This window comes from Oryctolagus cuniculus, chromosome 7 (assembly GCF_051225735.1).
Source record: "Oryctolagus cuniculus isolate XC-2025 breed Fujian yellow rabbit chromosome 7, ASM5122573v1, whole genome shotgun sequence".
NCBI lineage: Eukaryota > Metazoa > Chordata > Mammalia > Lagomorpha > Leporidae > Oryctolagus > Oryctolagus cuniculus.
This window is the reverse complement of record NC_142873.1, coordinates 70,141,404-70,165,568: the sequence shown is the minus strand read 5'-3', so window position 1 is coordinate 70,165,568 and position 24,165 is coordinate 70,141,404. Positions and strand designations below refer to the sequence as shown.

The window sequence follows — 24,165 nt, the reverse complement described above, 5'->3', positions numbered from 1 at the left end:
TTTTACTTTCTTCTTTATACTGTTCTGGATGTGCCAAAATTGCTAAGAATGATTATTTACTATTTAATGATAAGAAAAGTTTTCTGAAGTAAATAATAAAAACAATATGAAATTGTTGTGGTTCATCACCTGGTAGATGTGGACTTTCCTCTACCTAGGTGGCGAGCTGTAGAATCAACTTTGCGCTTATTCTCAATGACACTATCACACCAACAACTTTCAGTTATTGAATATCTACAATGGGCAAAGTACTGTGCTATATTTATGTGAGCTATCTTCTTCATTCCTTAAAACCAACTCCAGGTGGTATCATTCCTTTTGCAGATGAGGAAACTCAGATTTTCTAAGTGATTTTAAGTAAACATGAGGTCTAGCAAGGATTTGAGCTCAATTAACAACAGCAAAGTCTGAATATTTGACCCTGACACTACATTGCTTCTCCTTGGCAGTTTCAAGCCTGAGCATATCTTCTTTGGATCATTTGAGGAAAGAAGTGTTTATGGAAAAATGATTTTAGTAGGATTCTTCTTATAATTCAAAAGTCTTTGTAATATAGACTGAACTTCACTTTGGTATCATATTTGCTCTATAATACCTGAAAACATGCCGTGATTAACTAATGTGATGCTTAACACAAGTTTAAAAACACAAAATGAGAAATGAAATTTGGGCATATTTTCTCAATGAGAATTTTTCTCATAAGGAATATACATAATACCTTCATTTATTCTTAGCCATATATTAGAATACACAGAAACTTGCAAAAACACTCACCAAAAAACATGAGTCTCCTTAATAAACATTGAACCTGGATGGGAAAACTCTGCTTTATTTGTCCCAAGAGGCAAAAAACTACTGCCAAGATTGAGTTCGAACAAAGAAGATAATTTACATTATTCATCTTTAATGAGGTTCCAAGTTCTTTTTTTTTTTTATTTGACTGCACCAGGGCACATACAAACTGCAAAGTAAAGAAATAACACACTCACACACTAACTTAACTGCATAAAGATCTCATTATTGTAACATTAACATATGGCTATTTTAATATTCTCGGTTTTGAAATGATAAAATTATAACTGTATTATGGAAGGAGAAGGAGTAAAAGCAATGGGAGAAGGATGAGGAGAAATAGTAGACAGAGGCGTAATTAAGTATTCCTTGCCACCAGTAGTGAACAATGAGTAAACACAAACCCTGGGTAGAATATAGACACTAATTCACATACAGGGACTTGATAATTAACTGATACAGACTCCCTACAGAATTCCTCTGCTATGACTCAGTTTTAACTTTTCCTGGATCTACGTTAATTGAAATCTCATCATGATCAATAGTGCCTTGGGTATTTTCTGGGAAAAAAAAAGTTCTTAATCTCAGTGTTTGACTGCCTGTGCAATACAAACAACTTCTTAGTATTCATCAGGCAACCTATACTTTAACAACAAAGATCTTTTGATACTAGGGTTTCTATTTTTTTATTAAACTTCTTCCAGTTCCTACTTAATCATTCTCTTAAAAGTTATTTTATACACATTTCTTAAACAACATATACTTTGTATAAAATATAAGAATTACCCTACATTCTTAAGATCAGATTCAGTGACAAAATGCACTATTGAATCCAATAAACATTTAATACTTGCTGCATATAAGTTGCATGTAAGAAACATAGGCTGCAATATTCTGTGATTCATGCAGTAAATATTTACAAAAATCAAGCAAACAACTAGACATCCTTCAGCTACTAAAATTAACCTTTTCAGTCACAACAGACTAATAGTAACAAAAATGAGAGCACAGACAGTTACATCAAAACCATGCTGGGTCGAGTTTGTCTTGGAAGAGTCTGGAAGGGCCATAGGAACAGCACTGGCAGCCATACAGTTTCCTATTTTCCTATGGGATTGAGACTATTCTTTCCTACATGGCTTTCCCTACATCACAGGCTCTTGCAGAAGAGGCATTTCAGGCTTCAAACAAAAATAACCAAACTTTAGTGAAAAAGCTGAAAAATGCCTTTCTTGAGTGTCTGATCCTGGAAACAGCTTGCTGTAGGTCCTTAAGGCAAATGCCAAGAGTCAAAGAAATTGTAGTGTACAGTCTCAGGCTGTAAAAATAAAATTACTGACCAAGGAATTACATTTCTGGATAAAAAGTCTTCACAATAAGGCCTATATGAATAAGATCAGCTTCTTGGTTTTTGAAGATAATATGAGTTTTACATCCTATGAACATTGTACATTTTTCCTATTGTAGAGACTTTTGGAGTAGATACATGTTCACAATGTTGCTTAAAACAAAAACAAACCAAAAAAAAAAAAAAAAAAAAGCATAGGGCATGGAAAAACTATTCAAATACCAAGCAGGTTTCAAGTTTGTTCTTGCTTGTTTGCTCTACTTTCATATTTTACTTTTATGGTTGGCATATGGAAAACCAAACTGGGAAATCATAATGTTGGAGTATTTTAAAGGCATGCTATCATATATATTAACGAGCTTATTTATACAATAGGACCTTTGCAGAAAATGCTCAGCTCGATGCCACATTCCAGTATAGCCTCCATTGGTCTCTTTTTCCAAATTGCCCAGATTTACAGGTTTCACAAATATCCCTGATGTCTTCCCAATGTGCTTGGCAATCATAAAATTCATGGCAATATCGTCACAGTTTTGAGTTTCATCTATCAAAGCATGGACAGCAGCAGGTTGCCTCTGAAAGAGTTCAAGATATTTGCTATTGAAGAACGAGGCTCCAATCAGCACCATAGAGTACTGGTCACCATTTCCAAGCCCTGGTGTTTGTAATTCCATACCTCCATAGCTATAGATACCTGATGAAGTAGAGACATGCTTTCTAGGAACAAATCCTACAATTTGATCAGGAAATTGCTGAAAAGAAAACAGAACAATTGAATTACACATTTCTTTAAAACATATATAGTGAAAAAGGCATTGTTACAAAGAAAAGAAAACTGGTTTGTCAATATTTCCTTATTCCTGGTTTCTACATCTTAGTTTCATCTAACTCCAGGCAACTTCTTAACTCTGTATTGTGATAAGTTTACAGGTCAGATTTCATTACATCCAAAAAAAATCTTCAAAACCAAATGTGCTAACCTCACAATTGTTCTCTAATTAAAATATTGTCTTAACAATTTCTAGTCACCAAAAATTCTAGTCTTTCAAAGTTTGCTGTAAGAAAAGTCTGTATGAATGCTATTTACTGTAGGAGAGAAGATATAATGTGATCATTTTGAAACTGTTTTAATCTCTTAGGATATACTACAATTATGGGTCTACATGTGTGATTTTACTGTTTTCCACATTGATTTTACTATTCTTGAAAGTCACTGTTGATTTTAAACAATATTTTATACCTTTTCAGTTTGGACATTTCCTTTTTAAGATATTAGATATACATAAATACAAATATAAATGATATATGTGTAAGAAATATGTCAGGATCTTTGAAGAAAGAATAGGTAGTAGCAAAATACTTGTTTTGGGGACAATGAATATAAATAAAAGAAAAATGATCAAACATTGCAGCATTAGAGAGAGGTAAGAATTTAGGATTGAGAAGTTTAGTTCACTTGGTAAATAATGTGAGTTTCATTCATTTATGGAACAGATACTGAACTAGGGACACAGACACAGACACAGACACATAGAAATTAGGTTGGATGAAATTCAACTTCAGGAAACTCATAATCTAGAGTTTGATACAGATACGTGAACAAGAATTACAGTACTGTGATAAAACTGTAAATGCAGTCAGGTAAATCTGATGGCAGCACTGAGGAGTGAATGACAACTGTGTTTCTGGGAGGCAAAGGGAAAGGTCAGCGGATAGAGGATAAAGGTTGGGAGGCTTTAAAGGAGCACCACTTATACATCTTGGAGAATGAAAGCCGTTTCACTGATGGCTAGCAGAGGAAAAGAGAAAGCACCGAAGTGGAGGCAGTGGGCAAGCCTAAAGGCACAGTGAATGTCTCCTCCAATCTCAACTGCCTGCAGTCCCCAAATCATCACACCTGCAGGGCACTGACATGACAGAGTTTAAGGAATCAAATTACCTTGGTCAACAGACTAAAGTTGTTCTCAGTATTTTTATGAATAAAACCTAAAAACATAGTTCTACATCTCTAATTGTGTCGATTACTTAGACTGTTCTCATTCACTATAGCCTTTGTATCCTTCTCTTCCCCTTACATTTTGGTAAATTATTATTATTATTATTATTATTATTATTTTGCTTTCAACAGAAATCCTACAGCTGAAGTATTATGAGAAAGTTTTGCCCAAGAAACCTTTATTTCCAGGGCTGGAAAAACCTGCTGATATAAAAAAAATTCAATTTGTTGAGCAGTATACAAGGTATGAAGTTAAAAACTGAAGTTTTTAGAATGCTGCTACCTGAAGACCACTTCGTCATTAATATCTAATGCTGTTACAGCCCAAGAAGTTACAATTATGCAAGTTAGGCCATTTATTGGGAAGCAGGTGTTAAGCTATTTGACAGGGTTACAGAGTATTTGTACATAGTTCTGAGTTCAGATAACTGTGCTGCAACTTGCAGAATCAGCTATGATTTGTACATATTCAGTAAGAGAGAGGTAATTTTATAGGATGGCAAGCAAGCAATCTATGTTTGCTTATCCAAGCTAAGGTTTAGGAAACAAACAAACAAAACAAAAATCTGCCACCATAATGATACGTGCAGATTAATACAGAAGACTTTTTAAACAATGGTATCAGAACTAGGATTAAATTTTGTGAAGGCAATAAGTGTTTTATTTCACAAAAAGTTGCATATACTATCAATATAGAAACAAATTTCTCATTTGAGACACAAGTCTTTGGCCTGTGGGAAACATCCCTACATTCCAGTGTGTCTTTGCTATCATTTGGATCATTTCTTCGTTATTCTCTTTAAGCTAGTTTTAGATCTTCTCTCCAATACATCAAAATATAAAATAAATAAACACAAAAGATACCATAACTTTCATGCTGACTCAGTTAAGCACAAGAAACCTGGATTAGTCTATAACAGCTTTATCTATCTTTTAGTTAAATACTGTCCACACTGTTTTTGGCAACCCCCACTTTAAACCATACTGTCCTGGTTAAGCACTACCTAAGACTTTAAATAGATGTTTTCATAAAGGAAATATTACCTGCCAAACTGAGAAGGCAAAAGTAAGATCCTGTGCGCTAATGAGTGTGTCATCATCTACCATTAACACTGCTGAAATGAAAGAAAAATTTTACATTGAACAGTTTAGAAATGAAAACAAAACTGGTAAGATACTTATCTATATAGATCATTCAAATGAAATATTTTCTGACCCCATTAGTATTAGTATTCTTGGAAAGATTTGTCCAGTAGATTCTTTTAAAATTGTAATTGATTGGGGCTGGCACTGTGGCATAGATTAAGTCTCCACCTGTGGCACCAGTATCCCATATGGATACTGGTTCGAGTACCGGTTGCTGCATTTCCAATCTAGCTCTCTGATAATGGCTTGGGAAAGCAGTGGAAAATGGCCCAAGTTCTTGGATCCCTGTGCCCATGTGGGAGACCTGGAAGGAGCTCCTGGCTCCTGGCTTTGGATCTGTCCAGCTCTGGTCACTGTGGCCATTTGGGGAGTGAACCAGCAGAGGGAACATCTCTCTCTCTCTTTGGTTTTCCCTCTCTCTGTCTGTAATTCTGCCTCTCAAAAAAATAAATCAATCTTTAAAAAAAATTGTAATTGATTTTCTAACTTCCTGAAGGGAAAATAATCATGTAGTTAATATCCATTATCCTAGAAATGAATGAACCACTAAATAAATAAATCTGGGGCAAGCATTGTGGCACAGTGGGTTAAGCTGCCGACTGTGATGCTGGCATCCCATTTGGGCACTTGTTCGATCCTGGCTGCTCCTCTTCCCTGCCTTCGTGCCTGGGAAAGTAGCAGAAGATGGGCCAAATCCTTGGGCCCCTGCATCTTCATGGGAGACCTGGATGGAGTTCCAGGTTCCTGGCTTCAACCTGGCCTAATCCCAGCCTGTGGGGCCATGTGGGAAATGAACCAGCAAATAGAAGATTTATTTCTCTCTCCCCGCCCCCCTTCTTTAATGCTACCTTCCAAATAAATAAAAATCTAAAAAAAAAAAAAAAAATCCAGTGCTCTATTAGGCAAATTACAACTTCATGAAAATGCTACAAATGGGAGGAAAAGGGGAGTGGCAAGAATCTTAGGCTCTCCTTTAATGTAATAATATATAATTAAAGCCTTTCTTTTTCTAACAATATTAACCTCTTTGTTATTGTTGTAAGGTGGACGTGACTTCTTTCCCAAGAAACTGCTTTTTGGTATCTTAGAAACTACTCTTTAAGCTTTTTAAAGGGATTTCTTATCATTAACCTACCCCATTTCTCTCCACAGAGCTAAGACAAGAAGAATTCCAGAGACACACATGCCCACCCCAGCTCTGGTTGGCTGCAGCCCTTCTAGACTGAGAAACCAGCTGCATCTCACCATTGGTTTCCACTTCAGGGAAGACCTGGAGTCGATTTCTCATCCTGTTTGCTGTCTGAACTTTGAAGATCACAGGGACAGGGTGAGGCCCTAAAGAATTCCACAATTCATCTGGTCCCTTCTCCCCAACATTATTCCATACCACAATCACTTTATGCAGGTGTGGTATGGCCTGATAATGATTTAAAAGTCTTAATAAGAGATCCGTTCTGTTGTAGGTCTGCATTATGAGAGTGAAAGAATCCAGGGTGGACTTGCCCTGGGATTTTATTTCCCTACGTAAAGTGAGCATCTTGTCTTCTTTAATGTTGGGAAGTAAATTGGTCAAAGCCCCAGCTACCAGCAGTAACACAAGGATGACCACCAAAGAGAAACGAAGCACTCGAATCCCCATTACTCTCCCAGGAAGTTTGCAGATATGGCAACACCTAGAGTGGAAGAGGAAACAAAAGATAGAATGTCAGCATTCTTACTAGTCACTGAGCTTCTATTTACATTCTTACAAGGAGAAGAGAGACAATCTCATTTTAGTGGATTCAAATTCAGTTCTCTTTTCCTTTTTGATAAGGTGATTTGGCCTAAGAGATAAAAAGTAGAGTGTAACATTCCCTCCCTTTTGATGCTGCCTGTCTTGCAGTTGCAGGCAAAAGATCTTAATACTACCAAAGAAGAAGACTTAAGCAATGTAAAATTTGTCCTCATTTTATCAATAAACATCTGGAACTCAGATTATTTTTAAAATGTGATTAGTAATACATGAATTTTAGATGTGCATTTTGGTAGCAGACTTTTTGTACAAATTTATCATATGTAGAATATAATACATGAAAGCAGATAAAAATCATAGCAGCAGCAGCAAACCATTACAGTGACTTTATTACTTATCAGGCCCTGTACTATGTGGCCACATGCTGTCACATGTACTTAGTAATTCAACAAAGTAAACAAACAGTTACTGAGCACTGTGTGCCAGGTACTGTCCGAGGTTCTGCAAATATGGCAATAAGTAAGATAGACAAGGTGTTTGCTGTTAGTAGCAGAGGAGGTAGTAAGGAGAGACAGATAAAATAAACACACTGAACAGATAATTCACAGCACTAATTATGAAGAGAGTATGTTTACCAAGAGATGAAATCACAGTGATGTGATAAGCAAGAGCCAGATTATGTGGGGCCCTGACAGCCTAGATATAGAATATGGATTTTATTCTAAAATCCTTTAACAGTCCTGATCATGAGAGCAGTATGACACAATTTATCTTCTCTTATTCCCAGTTAACAGTTTGGATGCTTACAGAAATTAAATAACTTCCTCAAGATTACTAGGCAACCTAATTAATGGAGCTAGGATTTACATTCAAAAATTCTGCTCCTAGAGTCCAGACCATTCACCATTATGGACTGCAGAGGTGTACTGCCTGGATTCAAATTCTGACTAAAGTCAGGAGTGTACAAATCAGAAGGTTTTGTACTCAAGATATATTTTCTCCTAGCTTTTTCCCTATACCTGAAGGATCTTATAAAGATGGTCATGGGATAGTAGTGACCAAATAACTGTTAAGTGTGTCCATGATACTCACTTGTCAAAAATTATAAACCAAACCTCTCAATTATATATGTTAAAAAAGGTTAAATCTCAGTTTTATAAAACTAGCTTCCATGTAATTTTATTTTCTATGCTTGTAGCCTCTTACTGTAGCACTGTTTCCTTCCATTACTTCTGTTTTTTATTCTTTTGCTATCTCTGCTCTCAGTCTAAAGTGCTTCCTCCTCCAAATGCTTTTTAGGTATATCCTTATTTTGTATTTTTAGCACTAAGTTTTCATGCCCATTTTAGCATCTTGGGATCTATTCTGCTACTTTATTAAAGTACAAAAGCCAGAAGTTAGGAAAAAGATTGCTCATTTATTTATGAAAAGACTGGAAACAAAAATCAACCAGGAGTTTAAATGCCTTTTAAAATACCTTTAAGAGGGTCAATGCTGTAGCATAGCAGGTAAATCTGCCACTTGTGGCACCAGCATCCCATATGGGCACTGGTTTGAATCTGGGCTGTTTTACCCTCAATGCAGCTCCCTGCTAATAGCCTGGGAAAGAAGCAAAAGATGGCCCAAGTGCTTGGGCCCCTGCACCCACATGGGAGACCCAGAAGAGGCTCTTCACTCTGGGTCAGCACAGTTCTGGCCGTTGCAGCCATTTGGGGAGAGAACCAGTGGATGGGAGATCTCTTTCTTTGTCTCTCCCTCCTCCTCTCTCTCTGTAACTCTGCCTTTCAAATAAATAAATCTTAAAAAATACTTTAAAAAAAAAGTAGAACTCTCAGAATCAAAAAGAATTAGATGTATGAGATATTATCCTTGATGATGTAATTGATCCATGCCTATGGATTTTAGTCTATTACTTTTTATTCTTTTTGATAAAATTTCTCTTCTTAGGCTACACAATAGATAAATACACTTATCTACTGCTTAATACAGACAACTGAAATAAAGCCAGAAGATTTCTCACTGCAAACTCATGGGTAGGGTATGCTGTCCTCAGTTTAACACTGCGTTTTAATTTTACATTGTATTTTTGGTTCTCACCACCTTCTTGAAAAAGTGCATTTTGTGTACATATTCACATCTGTGGTTGAAGTTAGACATCATTCCATAGGCAATCCTAAGACTGTAGTCTAAATTGTCCTAATAAAATACTGTATTTCAAACTAGAGCTCATTTTACTTTCAAATGATGTCCAATCAATCTTCCATTTTTTCATGGAGATTTTGCAGTAGGTGGTTTAATGACCGTTATATTCTGGTGATCTTGTTTAATGTGGTGAGGTGTGTTACATAATTATAGAATGCTTTCTCTCTGTCTAGTTCAAGGACATTAAGAGACCACATAGACCTTGAGTTTAGCGTTTTCCTTTGAAGGGTATGAGACGGAAGAATTCTGAGAGGGACAGTGCCATACACTCTGTGATGTGACCGTGTATTGAGGCACAAAGAAGCAAGGAGCTTATCCACAAGGACAAGGGAATGGTCACTGTCATTGAGCAGTTCTCCATTTCAACAATCCAAATTAGATAAGCAATTTTTCCTTTATAGCAAACTTTCTGGGGAGTTTTCAAGGATATTCTCTACTGGACTTTCTCTGCAGCTTATTCTATGAAGAAAAGCAATTTTGTGGTTCTCCTGTCATGCTTTCAATGGAAGATACGAATAAAGTGAATTATTTTTGAAATAACCTCAGATTTACCATGATTATGTTTCAAGGGCAGTAATTTAAGGCTTTTGGGAACAATGGTTTCATTTTATGTACCTGTTACTAAGACAACACAAAATGTTAATATGTATAGTCAGCCAAAGGCAAGCCATCATGAGCTTTGATCAAAGGACTTGAAAATTCCTTTAATATTGAATCAAAGACAGGTCCTAGCAAACACATTTTCAGTTCTGTATAAAAATGGCCACTTATGTGCACTCAGAGTAAAGAATCATTTTGACAACTGCATTAAAGCTTACCACGATTAAGATATTTATATTCACTTTTCTGCAGCTGAGTAGGCATAGTATATTGGAAAACTTCCACAGAAGGATTTCTAGTCTCTAAAGTAGAAACTAATAATATTGTGTGTTGCAGTCTTAAAAAAGCAATGAAGACTAACTGAGCACCAAAAAGGAAACCTGTTAAAGTGAAATGAACACTATGAGAAACAGTGACTTGATCAGCCCTCACCCTGACTGTTGATGAGCAACTTGATATGTTATCCCTCTTAGTATTTTTTTTTTTTTGTTCTACTTAATACTTTTGGTTGAATACTGTAATCAATACACAATTCTTCTTAAGTGCTGAAACTAAACTGAAAAATGATCGTTGTTAAATGTAAGAGTAGGAATAAGAGAGGGAAGAAATGTGCAATTCGGGACATGCTCAAGCTGACTTACCCCAAACAGTAGAGTTAGAAACATATCAGGGGATTCCAATTCAATCCGATCAAGGTGGCATGTACCAATGCCATCTCACTAGTCCCAGTGATCAATTTCTGTTCACAATTGATCATAATGATAGGACTAAGAGCCAAAGGGATCACAAAAACAAGACTAGTGTCTGCAAATACTAGCTGATAGAATAAAAAAGGGAGAGAACGATCCAACATGGGAAGTGAGATACACAGCAGACCCATAGAATGGCAGATGTCCTAAATAGCACTCTGGCCTCAGAATCAGCCCTTAAGGCATTCAGATCCGGCTGAAAAGCCCATGAGAGTATTTCAGGCATGGAAAGCCAAGACACTCTGGGGGGAAAAAAAACCTTAATGAAAGATCTCTGCGAGTGAGATCCCAGTGGAAAGAACGGGGCCATCAAAGAAGGAGGTACCTTTCTCTGAAGGGAGGAGAGAACTTCCACTTTGACCATGGCCTTGTCTAAAAATGATCAGAGTCAGTGAACTCAGGAGACTTCCATAGCCTTGGCAGCTCATGACAAGAGCCTAGGGTGATTACTGATGCCATAAACAAGAGTGTCAATTTGTTAAGTCAACAACAGGAGTCACTGCGCACTGACTCCTCATGTAGGATCTTTGTCCTTAGTGTGCTGTACATTGAGATTTAATGCTATAACTAGTACTCAAACAGTATTTTTCACTTTATGTTTCTGTGTGGGAGCAAACTGTTGAAATCTTTACTTAATGTATGCTAAACCGATATTCTGTATATAAAGAGAATTGAAAATGAATCTTGATGTGAATGGAAGGGGAGAGGGAGTGGGAAAGGGGAGGGTTGTGGGTGGGAGGGACGTTATGGGGGGGAAGCCATTGTAATCCATAAGCTGTACATTGGAAATTTATATTCATTAAATACAAGTTTGAAAGCAAAAAAAAAAAAAGCAATGAAGAATATACTATAATTTACTATAAATAGATACTATAGAAGACTCTCATGAGTGTCTTTTCACTGTTACCTGCACTTTTGGTAAGAGTTTATCTCTGTAATCATTATAGAAATTCCCTCTTCAAGATACATTTTAATCCCCTATTTTACCTGTATCAGAAAGGTCTTAGGGGATCTACATAACTTAATGCTTTAGAAAAATAGTATAAATATTTCATGTGGTATTTATTAAGTAATGCAGCTCAATAAAATTACATAAATCCTTTCTTTAGTTTATATGGCAAAGTATGAGAGCAAGGGCATATCAGACTACAGGGCAAGTAGTTAACTATACTTTGAGAATAGCTGAATTCTAGAATTCTAGAACTCTAGGTCCAACAGAATCAATTTCAGTATAGTGCAAAAGTAAGGATGACTTCATGACTATAGGGATTTCAGAGTTTCTGGCTTTCTTCTGCTGTTTAATTTACAGCTTTGAACTCTGATTAGATGATATGAGAAAGAACACTTGTGGATGATCTATGTCTCATTTGAAAGGAACAAAGTGGAGCAGGTACTGTGGTGCAGTAGGTTACTCCTCTGCCTGTGGCACCAGCATTCAGTTCTTGTCCCAGCTGCTCCTCTTCTGATTCAGCTCTCTGCTGCGGTCTGGGAAGGCAGTGGAAGATGGCCCAAATGCATGGGCCCCTGCACCCGCATGGGAGACCCAGAAGAGGTTCCTGGTGCCTGGCATCTGATCAGCTCATTTGCAGCCATGTGGGGAGTGAACAAGTGGATGGAAGACCTTTCTCTCTGTCTCTCTTTCTCACTGTCTGTAGCTCTACCTCTCAAATAAATAGAAAGAAAAAAAAAAAAAGGAACTAAGAGGTAGATGTAAACATCTCCTAGTTCTCTTGCTCTCAATTTCTCAATTTTCCTTTTAGGCTTAGTTTTTCCATTTTAAAAATTATTTCTGCATATTTGTACTGACACCCTGTCTTACTCCAAAGAAGATCTGATAGCTCATAGTCTATAATCTTTCTGTCCTTCTTCCATCCCCATGACTACAACAAAATAAATATAACTTTGATAGTACAGGAAATGTCAGCAAAACAAAACAAAAATCCATCTTGTTCTCACCATCTGAATAATCAAAGATCCCTCTAATGACTTTTTGTGTGTGTGTGTGGCTATGTTAATTTATTAGTTCTTCATGGGTAGACTACAAACTCTTTTTGGTTATTTTAATACACTGGCTTTGCTCAGTGCTAGAAGGGAAGAGACGAGAAAGATCTTCCATCCACTGGTTCACTCCCCAGATGGCTACAACAGCTGCCAGGATGAAGGAGCTTCATCTGGGTCTCATGGTGGGTAGCAGGTGCCCAAATACTTGGGCCATCCTCCACTGCTTTTCCCAGGCCATTGTGCTGGATTGCAAACGGGAAAGTCAGGACTCAAACTGGCACTCATATGGGATGTCAGCTTTGTAGGCAGCAGCTTTACCCACTATACCACAATACTGGCCCCAATAAATCTTTTTTTTTTTTTTTTTTGACAGGCAAAGTTAGACAGCAAGAGAGAGAGAGAGAGAGAGAGAGAGAAAGGTTCGTCCTCCCATTGGTTCACCCCCCAAATGGCCGCTACAGCTGGAGCACTGGGCTGATCTGAAACCAGGAGCCAGGTGCTTCCTCCTGGTCTCCCATGCGGGTGCAGGGTCCAAGGACTTGGGCCATCCTCTACTGCCTTCCCAGGCCACAGCAGAGAGATGGACTGGAAGAGGAGCAACTGGGACAGAATCTGGCGCCCCAACCGGGACTAGAACCCAGAGTGCCTGCGCTGCAGGCAAAGGATTAGCCTAGTGAGCCACAGCACAGCCCCCCAATAAATCTTAAAAAGAAAAATAATTCATATACAAGACTCTCAATAAGGTATCTGTAAAATAATGCACAAATTTATACTTGGTATGTTGGAATTTTTTTTTTTCAGGTGTAATGAGATTTCACATAGTACACAACTCATCCATTTAAAGTACAGAGTTCAGTGACTTATTTTTAAAAATACTTATTTCGTTTTTAAAAATATTTATTTTTGTTTTCATCTGGAAGGCAGAGATACAGAGGTAGAGAGAGGAAGATGGACAGGGAGAGTCTATCTGCTGGTTTATTTCCTAAATGCTTACAACAGCTAGAGCTGGGCTAGACTGAAGCCAGGAACTTGTAACTGGATTTGGGTTTTCTATGTGGGTGACGGGGACATGAGCACATTATCAAGAAGCTGGAATTGGAAGCAGAGCTGAGACTCAAACCCTGGCATTTTGATACAAGATGTAGGCATCCCAAGCAGCATCTTAACTGTGAGGCCAAATGCCTGCCTTTCAAAAATTTTTTGAGGATGGCTTTCATGCATGGATTTTAAAATCTTTCTGCATAAAAATCAACTTATCTTTTAATTTCATTTTCTATGAGCTTTTTGAAATATCCCTGTATATTAGTACCTTATTCTTTATTGCCAAAATAAGATTCCATTGTGTGGATTTGTCACATTTCTCTGTTCATCATTTTTCTGGACTTTTAAGCTGATTTTACATTTTGGATATTTCAAATAATGTTACTGTGAATATTATACACATTATTCTGTTTTTTATTTTTATTTATTTGAGAGGGAGGGGGGAGGAAAAGAGAAAGAGAGAGAGAAAGAGAGAGAGGGAGAGTGAGTGTCTAAGTCTGTTTTGTTTGCTGGTTTATACTCCTATGGCTGGGGTGGGCCAGGCCAAAGCTGGAGGCTGGGAACTCAGTCCAGGTCTCCCAGATAGGGGCATCAGGGACCCAGTTACTTGAGCTATGACCTACTGCCCTTCCCCTCCAGGTGTTGGAACCTGGAGTCAGGAGTGGAGCTTAGATTTGAACCCAGGCACTCTGATGCAGGGATCCCAACCCATGTTTTAGAAGCTAGACCAGGCCGGCGCCGCAGCTCACTAGGCTAATCCTCTGCCTTGCGGCTCCGGCACACCGGGTTCTAGTCCCGGTCAGGGCACCGGATTCTGTCCCGGTTTGCCCCTCTTCCAGGCCAGCTCTCTGCTGTGGCCAGGGAGTGCAGTGGAGGATGGCCCAAGTCCTTGGGCCCTGCACCCCATGGGAGACCAGGATAAGTACCTGGCTCCTGCCATCGGATCAGCGCGGTGCGCTGGCCGCAGCGCGCTGGCCACGGCGGCCATTGGAGGGTGAACCAATGGCAAAGGAAGACCTTTCTCTCTGTCTCTCTCTCTCTCACTGTCCACTCTGCTTGTCAAAAAAAAAAATAAAAAAATTAAAAAAAAAAAAAAAAAAGAAAAGAAAAAAGAAGCTAGACCAAATACCCAGCCCCAAGCGTAAGTTGTTTTGTGAATGTACATATATTTTCATTTTTCTTGGGTATACACCTAGGAGTGGAATTGCTGGATTATTATATCAGGATGTTTAAATATCTGAGAACTGAGTTAACTTTGGAAGAGCATTATGTGAAATTATATGAAAATTTTTTTTAAAAATGGATAAGGGAAAAAAAGTAAATGATAGTCTATAAAGCAACATTTAATTATCTTTGGTATGTCTTTAAATGCACTTGGTAATTGTTTTCAGGTGCAACAGGTTAAAGCCCCAGCCTGCAGCACAGCATCCCAATACGGGTGCCAGGTCAAGTCCCGGCTGCTCTACTTCTGATACAGCTTCCTGCTAATGAGCCTGGGAAAGCAGCAGAGGAGGATGGCCCAAGTCCTTGAGCCCCTGCACCCAGGTGGGAGACCTGGAAGAAGCTCCTGGCTTCCCAATTAGCTTAGCTGTGGCCTTTGTGGCCATTTGGGGAGTGAACCAGCAGATGGAAGACCTCTCTCTCTGTCTCTACCTCTCTCTGTAACTCTTTCAAGTAAACAAAATAAATCTTTTAAAAAAAAAAAAAAACCTGCTTTCAGTTATTTACTGCATCAGCTATCAAAGTTCTCTAGAAGGAGCACTGTCGAATTCTTAGGGCTATTTCCTTAGACTGGAAAAGCAACAATTATCAAGAGAGAAGCTATAAACAAACATGCCAGAGCATGGCATGAACAAAGATTAGCTGTGTTCTGTGACTCATAAGCAGAAAAGCAATGAGCAGCTTGGCATTGTACGCTGAAAAGCTGTCATTTTCATTTTGGTGGCACAGATGGTAGAACAGTGTAACTATTCTGCCATTTCTCTATGAAATTTGTCTCATACTGTACAGATTGTTTCTCCTCTGGCTCATCCTCCAGAATGTGTACTTGCCTAAAACCTGGTAATAGAATATAGATGCTCAGAAAAGGGGCTTTAGTTGCCAACAGATAAAATCATTCCAAGATGGAACACAGACACAGATTCAGAACCAGGGCTTTCCTTTTACAAACACACAAGGAAAGAACTGGAAGACAGCTGTGCAGCTGATGGGCAATTTCTGGCCAGGCTGATGGTATGCACATGAGAGACACTGTTCAAACTGAGGCAAAGGGGAATGGAAATTCCAAAGGACTTTTCTCCTAATTGGTACCCATACACAGCGAGCTGGGCCATGACTCCAAGTATTGGCATAAGCTTATCTGTTCATTTCCAAAGCACCCCCTACCTTTATCTGAGAAATTCTGTGCCCTCTGCCCACCCCTCAAGACTCTTCCAAATAACACTTTGTCTGTGAATGATTCCCTCAACGTTCTCCACCCTCAGGGCTCCTGCAAACCCTGAACACAGTGCAACTAGATCTTGTTTCCAGGTATCACAACTAACAAATGTGCTTCTAGCTCCTTTTTTAGTGTGCATATATCTTGGGGGCAGTCTCTGTCAATCTTTATAATTCACAACAGTGTCTAGTCCAATTTTTTAGTAAGTGTTCAATTCTTTGTAGCTGAATGGAGCAAGGCAATCTATGTTTAAATTGATGTAAACTTCACAATGGATGCTTGAAATTTTAATAGAATAAACTCAAATTAAATGCAAATTAAGGCCCAATTAAGATTACACAGCACCAAAGAAACTTTTCCCTACATGAAAGACCTGGGCTATCTTCCATCTGGTAACCAGGAGAGCAGGTCATGAAACGTGACCGCAAGACCAGACCACACAGGTGACCTTTCTACTTTCAGTCCTGGGGCCAAGCTACTTGATAAATAAAAGATGTCTCAGACCTCTGACTTTTTTTTTCACATCTTTTCAAAGACATGCTGCATTAAGATATCTTTGAAGATCATTATTTCTAAGCATATACTGGTGAATGAATTGATTTTCACTGGGGGAATTTCATTATTTGTTAAAAATATCATCCTTGTGAATTTCCCTGAGGGGTTTTAAGAAGTAACAATAACCAGAAATTACACTTCTTAATCCAGCAGGCCGTATCTGTGACTTAAACAAAGTCTGTTTACCTATGAAAATTTTCTATTTTTGAATTCAACAAGGAACAAAAACTACAGACTTGAGGATAAGAAAAGAAAACTAAGTTCAAACACAAAGTTCAAAAGGGTCCACAATAGCCTCTTCCTTTAAAATTTTAAGCAGCACAAACTAGAATTCATTTCACTGTATAATATAGAATGGCAGAAATAGTACATGAAAGGTCACTTGCTTCACAAGGCTTACCCAGGGCTATTTAGAAATTTGGGAAGTTTATTTTACCCATTTTTCAGGAAATTTGTTCTTATCCCTGTTATTTTATTAAAGATTTATTTATTTGAAAGTCAGAGTTACATAGAGTGAGAAGGAAAGGCAGAGAGAGAGACAGAAGTCTTCCATCTGTTGTTTCACTCCCCAGACAGCTGCAGCAGTCGGAGCTGTGCTGATTGGAAGCCAGGAGCCAGGAGCTTCTTCTGGGTCTCCCATGTGGATGCAGGGGCCAGAGGACTTGGGCCATCTTCTACTGATTTCCCAGGTTACAGCAGAGAGCTGGATTGGAAGTGGAGCAGCTGGGACCAGAACCGGTGCCCATATGGGATGCCGGCACTGCAGGCGGCAGCTTTACCCTCTGTGCCACAGCGCAGATAGCACCCTATCCCTGTTATTTTAGAAATGCCATACTGCTGTTTTCATCTTCTACCAATGGTTTCTTCTCTCACTTTTTTTCCTTACAAAATTCTTACAATGTTCTAAACTCCCATTATATTTTTCCTATTTCAAGTACAAATATTTAAAAATTATTTATTTTGTGTTAAAAATATATAAAATGATTTATTTTGTGTTAATAATAGGTATAATAGGTATAGTAGGAAAGACAGGAATAGATTTATCATAATAATAAAAGCATCTTGTGATCTCACTGTGTTTATGACCAAAGATATGAGTATACAAACAGATTATTTAGATAACTACAATCTGGACTAACTACATTATGGACAGGTTATCAATGTTAAAGTGATCCTTTTTCTCTTTCTTGTTTATTTAATTTGAGAAGTAGAGACACACAAACTGTGAAAGATACCTTATCTGCTGCTGTATTCCCCAAATAATTAGGAGCCAGGAACTCAATCTAGGTTTCCTATATGGGCAGCAAGGACCTAACTACTTGAGGATCCATCACCTGCTGCTTCCCAGGGGGTATATTAGCAGGAGGCTGGAATCAAGAGTAGAGTTACACCTTGAACTCAGGTGCTCTGATAGGAGATGTAGGTAACATACGTGGTGTCTTAAATGCTGGGACAAATGTTCAGCCCATATTTGCACTTGAAAGTATCACTGGCTGCATACATACATGATCACTGATAGCAAATTTAAACCCTGTCATTGTGAAGGCCTACTCCTGCCCTTATTATATTTATGAGAAACAGTTTTGAAATATTTATGAGAAACAGTTTTGAAACAGAAATGCTAAAACATACTAAGAAATGGCTTAATGTACTGTCATATCACATCTGAATAGATAAATGGATGCCACTTGCAACAGGTCATTTCTCACTGAAAGCTGTGAGAAATACATTTCTTCACTGATTACATTAAATAGCAAGTTCTCCTGCTGGCAGCCAGGTTAAATGAGTCATTTCTTTACAGGTAAATCAAATTAGAAAGAACAAGGGTAGCATGTAAAATAGGGCTATCAGACACTAAGTACTTGTGTCTATTTTCTTATCGAATTTCACTCCTTCATCCACAACAAATGCTGTCCAACAGTCTAGGCATTTTCTATTTTTCCTCTCCCATTTACTAAATAAAGGATCATATTCCTTTTCAGCACAATTTCAGGCAGCTATTATCAATTAACTAGGTTGTTTTATTATTATTGATTTAAGGGAAAAAACATACAAACATAATGTATAGCCTTTCCCCTCATCATCTGTCTCCTTCACTACAGCCATTTGTAACTGAGGCAAACAATAAGAATTTCTAGTTTCAAAGCAGAGTGTGAATTATTGTAGATGAAAGTTCTTTCTAGCACTGCACCTCTCTCCTGGAGCTGTCGATTAATTGTAGCTATTGATGATGACAGGATGATGATGATGTTTGGACATGATCAATCCAATGATCTGTATCACAACAGGAGTAAGAAACAACATCCTAAGAACAACATCAATGACTTGTAAGGATTCAAGGAGTCAATGGATCCTAAGAAGAAAGCTAGAAATAGAAAGGCATTTTTAGCTCAGTACAGTGCCATGCAAAATTAGTTTCAGAAATGGGTCAAAAACAAAACAAGTATATTTGCAAATATATGACTTTTACCATTCCAGGATATTGGAGCTTTTCATTTGAACCTCCATTTGGTTTAGTCACATGAAAATGGAGAAAGGCAAGATAGCTAGTCAACAGATCCTTGGAATATTCTATGGAACCTCATCCTTTTTACTCAATTCTGGTTTTCAACAATAAACTCACATTCTAAAATCACTTTTCTAAGAGAAACAGATTTTATACATATGGGTTTTGACTTACAAATATTTTTATATTTCAAACCTAAGAGGCAAGCTATAGGGGGACATCATAATATTTGTGGTGGTCCATCAATCTACAAGTATTTATAAGTGCTACGTGTGCAAGCACTGTCAGGCACTAGGGATGGTAATGACTGGGAAGACTCAGTTCCTGACCTCACAAAGATTAGCAGTAATAATGAAAGTTGTCAGAGCTCTTGTCCCTTCATGTCACACAACATCTCAAATTGGTACCATTTCAAATCCTTACAAAAGAAATAAAGATACATGCACCCAATTTGTGGATGGGACAGTTAAGATTTAGAAAATGAAGTGAATTTCCTGAGTCACAGAAAGAGTGGTGGGTCACAACCAAATTTCCAACTCTCACTTGAGCCACCTGTCAATGTCTGCATCTTCTGCATATTCTCTATTTTTCAGCTTTGTTCTAGTCTACAAAAAGTTTCAAACTTACAGATATTGACTTCATTTTATAATACTGTGATGGATCAGTCCTGTAAAAAGCCTATATTATTTTCTAACTGTGTCTGTGGCTCAAGTAAGAACTTAATTTTCAAGGTAACAAAAACACTTCTATAGGAAATCGCTTTTCTCAGATAAAAACACTGGTACTTCACCCATGTTCACTGCAGCATTACTTGTCATAATTAAAAGGCAGAAACAGTTCAAATATCTACTGATGGATGAATGGATATCCATTCAGAAAATCACAAACACTCACATACACACACACACAAAATCAAACATTACTCAGTCTTTATGACACATTATATGACAGATAGACCCTGTGGACGTTATGCTATGTTAAGTAAGCCAGTCACAAAAAAGACAAATATTGTATGATTCCTCCTATATGAGGTACCCAGGATACTCAGATTCATAGACACATAGTAGAATGGTTTGTCAGGGAATAGAGGTGTGGAGAAATGGACAACTGTTTAATGAATACATATGTTAGTTTCACAAGATAAAGTTTTGGAGATGGGCTATACAAAACATGAAACTACTTAACAGTTCTGAAATACACAATTAAAAATAATGAAGATGATAAGTTTTATGTTATATGTATATTACCACTTTTTTTGTAAAAAGCAAAAAAAATACTTTTACTTACCTCATTGTGTTAGCAGTTTTTTGTTTTTAAAATTCCTTATGGCTTCAAAGATTGATACGAACAGGCCTTTGCACTATTAAGGGAAAGCAAAGAATTTTCTATAATGTTTTTGGCAATCAGCAAGAAATTTAAAAAGAATTTCAATGCTTTTAATAGGCTTTGACTTATTTTTAGAAATAAGAATTTGCTATTTTGTGTTCTACAAATTACATTTTGGCAATGAGGAAGATAATGGTTTCCTGTTACTTCCTGCTAACACTGCTGCATTTTTGCTTTCTGAGGTCCAGAAGCAGAATAAAAGCACTGTATCTCAACTATCCAACGGTCACGTATTTGAAACCATAGTCATAGAACACAACCTCTGAACATGTTAGCAATTTGCATTTGCAAAATTGTTGGAATTATACGTATTTGTAGTCTGTCTGACTATTATAAATTCTTTTTTCACCAATGGCCCATGGGGCATTCAACTCAAAACACCTAAAAACCATGGAGTCTAAAATAGACTTGCACATAAATGCCAGGGTTAATGATGAAAAATGACAGATTGCATCATTCCTATTCCTTATTGACTATTGTCAGAAACCAGCTGGAACCATTGCTGGAGATGAGCTTCTGCCTATTCATTCTCTGTTTTAACTTCTCAAGGTCTTCAATCACATGTCTGGGAAGCTTTTTTCTCCCCAAAGAGGATGCATAGTTAATTTAATGCAACTAACTGGTAGGTAATGACATAAACAAATATTTTAAAATTAAATTTAGAAATAAATTTCTTAGTTTAAAAATGTTCATTATTATATCTATTTTACAATCCTAAAGCTCTATCTAATCTTATAACATAATGGAATTAAGAATTCTGATTGGAAACTACCAGCATATTGTATCTGATTGGAGACTTGCAAGATATTGGCTAGCTGAATACAGCTTAATCATCACTTTTAATTTTTCCAAATCATGTTATTCCACAATGCAACTTATTGAAGGGGCAAGAGCAATGGCTTAGTATTCGAAGAAAGACTCATTAAATTATAGATCTCCCTTGTCACTGCTCCTAGGGCATCTCTTGTATACATCTTAAACACAACTGGGAGCGGCACTGTGGTGTAGCAGGTTAAGCCTTTGCCTGTGGGGCCAGCAACCCATATGTGAGCTGGTTCAGCTCTCTTCTATGGCCTGGGAAAGTAGTGGAAGATGGCCCAAGTGCTTGGGCCCCTGAACCCACATGGCAGACCCAGAACAAGCTCCTGGCTCCTGGTTTTGGATCAGCCCACCTCTGGCCATTGTGGTCATATGGGGAGTGAACCAGCAGATGGAAGACCTCTCTCTCCCTCTCTCTATCTGTAATTCTGTCTCTCAAATAAATAAATAAATCTTTTTTAGACAAAAAGACAGTTCTAAAATTCTGATTTGACTGTTAACAGTCATCTCTTCACATCAGTTTCTCCTCTGCATAAAATTCACCCAGGGAAAGAACTTTGACTTATTTGGCTTTGTACCCCTAGTCTCAGTTCACAGTCAGACACACTGTAGATGCTTATTGGATGACTGCTGAATGAATGAATGAAATGAACTTTAATATGGGAACAGGTTAACATACTTTGGATGTACGTTTCAAGATGAGGAAAGAAGTGAAACAAAATGGAATATTTTCCACTTATAGTACTTTTTCTGATTTAAACAGTGTCCATCTACACTTTATACCCCCAATAAAACACCTTCAGAATTAAATTTGGTCATTATGATGTCCAAGACCAAAAGATGAGAAGTTAAGTAGCACTGTCACTTTTTGAAAGGACAAAGTCCTCCCAGGAATACCTAGCATATATCTTTGGGGAGGAGGGAGATGGAGAAGGAGGGAATTTGGGAGTCTCTGGAAACTGATATATCTGAAATTCAACATCAAATTTTCTAACATTTCAAAACTTATTTGAAGAGGGGTAATGTAGGTTTCTCCAGTTGAGCAATTATTGATTTGTAGCAATATAGCATAAAATACAGAACTTATATTCTAAGGCAGAATACAAAATACAGGTTCAAATTGCAGTCGACCTTGATAAGAGAATGCTGGAAATCGGTTGCTGAAATTTGATGATTTCTACATCACCCCCCCCCACCAAGTTACATCATATTGAAATAAAGCAGCTTTGATAAGAAAACAATTGCCATGGAAATGTTACTCTTTAAATTACCTAGTTTGCTCCAAATTAGGTTTCCCCAGTAGTGCAGTAGAGTAACATTGTATCGCTAACATAAAAGCTTTTGGAAAAAAAGTAAATGCTACTAATTGAAAATATTTCTAGGTTTAAATTAAAACAATGAAATCTCATACACTGAGAAAGGCAAAAACAAAATACTCTTTCAGAACTTAATTTCAAGAGCCTTGCTGGATTTACACTTGTTTTAATTAATGTGCATTTTTAAAAACTGTGCCATAAGTGCATACATATTTTCAAAAATAAAACCACTGAATTACTGTCCTCATATGACACAAAAGTTCCAAGAACAAGAGCAAAACATGCCTATCCCCTCATTGCAAAAAAGAAAAATTGTAACACGATTGCATTTTCCTGTCTCCTTACCTTCAGTGCAGAAGATTGCAGTGAGGCCAGCCGATTTATTTGCTAGCAGCTTGGTGATCATGAAACGGAAGGGGCGTCTCGCTGGCTCATTTTTTTTTTTTTTTTCCTAAACCAAGCAGCCTTCATCCACCCTGCCTCATTCTCTGGACTGATAACCTGGAAAAAGCGCCGCCCGCAAACTGAGCGCCCGGAGCAGGGGACAGTCCCCGAGCTGCCACCCCTCCCTTTCGGTGACGCTCCACTTCCTGTTCGCCCAAAAGGCATTCCCAAGAAGCTCGGTTTTGTAGTTTCCAGCCCACCTCGGAAAGCCGGTCCTGCCGTCCTCCAATCCCCGCCCCCGCAAGGTATCAAGTTTAAATCCTCCACGTGACGGGCCACCTGACCCAAACCCATCCCCGGGAGAAGGCGCCCCAAGGGAGGGGTGTTTCTCGGGCGCTCGAGTGCCCGCCCAGCGGCCCGCACTCCCTAGCCTCACACCCCCGAGTCAGCTGTAGGACCCCGAAATCAACCCTGAGGGTCTGACTGGAGTGACAGCAACAGCTGTAGCTCGGGCGAGACCCGGGAGGCAAAAGAGATGAGGATGAATTCTAGTGTCGGCGGATGGGGGTTGTGGGGGAAGCAGAACATCAGCCAAACCGTAATCCAAACCCAGGGTCCCAGGGCCTAGCTTTAAATGGCTTCATTTAAATCCCTTCAGCAGTCTGGCTTGCCAAGGGCGCGCGTGGCCGCCTCCTGCGGGCGCTGCTCTCAGGGCGGGGTGGGGTGGATTACCAGGATTTGGGTGCCCCCCGAATTCACCAAGCAAAACCCTCCCTCAGGCTTCCTACGGCTTGGCTGCACGAGAACACGGGGGCGCCGGCCGCCTCGGCAGCTGCCACCGCCGCCCCAGGACCTACATGCCCACAGAGGGTTAACGGCGGAAGGGCAGGCGCGCAGCGGCCGCGCTTCCGGGAGCAGTGTGAGGAGGCCTGAGCGGGCGCTCCGACTCCCGGCATCCCAGCCTGAAGTTGGCCACCTCAGGATTTTCCTCTTGAGTCCGGGTGGCGGAACTCCTGCGCAGGTCAGCCTCTCAGACCGCCTCATACTTGGCAGCCTGCGCTCTCCAACAGCCTCCGCACAGAGCACCCTGCCGCGAGCCCCGCCCCCGCCGCAAGGCCCCACCCACGGCTCCGCCTCCTTTTCCCGTCCCAGGAC

The 24,165-nt window shown here is 38.8% G+C and overlaps 1 protein-coding gene across 13 annotated transcripts; it reads right to left on the bottom strand.

The window, feature by feature from the left end:
* Positions 1-813: 813 nt before the first annotated feature.
* Positions 814-24,124, bottom strand: EXTL2 (exostosin like glycosyltransferase 2). 13 transcript variants are annotated; one of them, XM_089300266.1, is made up of 8 exons: positions 23,868-24,122; positions 22,972-23,127; positions 20,393-20,465; positions 18,791-18,964; positions 6,528-6,955; positions 5,181-5,251; positions 2,835-2,892; positions 814-2,715 (listed from the first exon to the last, which is right to left on the bottom strand). In XM_089300266.1, exons 5-8 carry the CDS (start codon positions 6,919-6,921, stop codon positions 2,681-2,683), a joined length of 558 nt encoding a protein of 185 aa, XP_089156392.1. In that variant the 5' UTR covers positions 6,922-6,955; positions 18,791-18,964; positions 20,393-20,465; positions 22,972-23,127; positions 23,868-24,122; the 3' UTR covers positions 814-2,680. The 13 variants fall into 13 exon arrangements, with proteins under 13 accessions (XP_089156392.1, XP_089156393.1, XP_069934073.1 ...); XM_089300267.1 differs by having other exon boundaries at positions 23,743-23,989; XM_070077972.2 differs by having other exon boundaries at positions 814-2,892; positions 23,868-24,124.
* Positions 24,125-24,165: the final 41 nt, after the last annotated feature.

What these genes read in the sequence shown, in the direction of transcription:
- EXTL2 (XM_017346050.4), bottom strand. An exon ending in CCCTGAAGTGGAAACCAATG is followed by an intron (nt 5,252 to 6,527) that starts GTGAGATGCAGC and finishes CTTTCATTTCAG; the next exon opens with CAGTGTTAATGGTAGATGAT. An exon ending in TTGCCTTCTCAGTTTGGCAG is followed by an intron (nt 2,893 to 5,180) that starts GTAATATTTCCT and finishes TTTTCTTTTCAG; the next exon opens with CAATTTCCTGATCAAATTGT.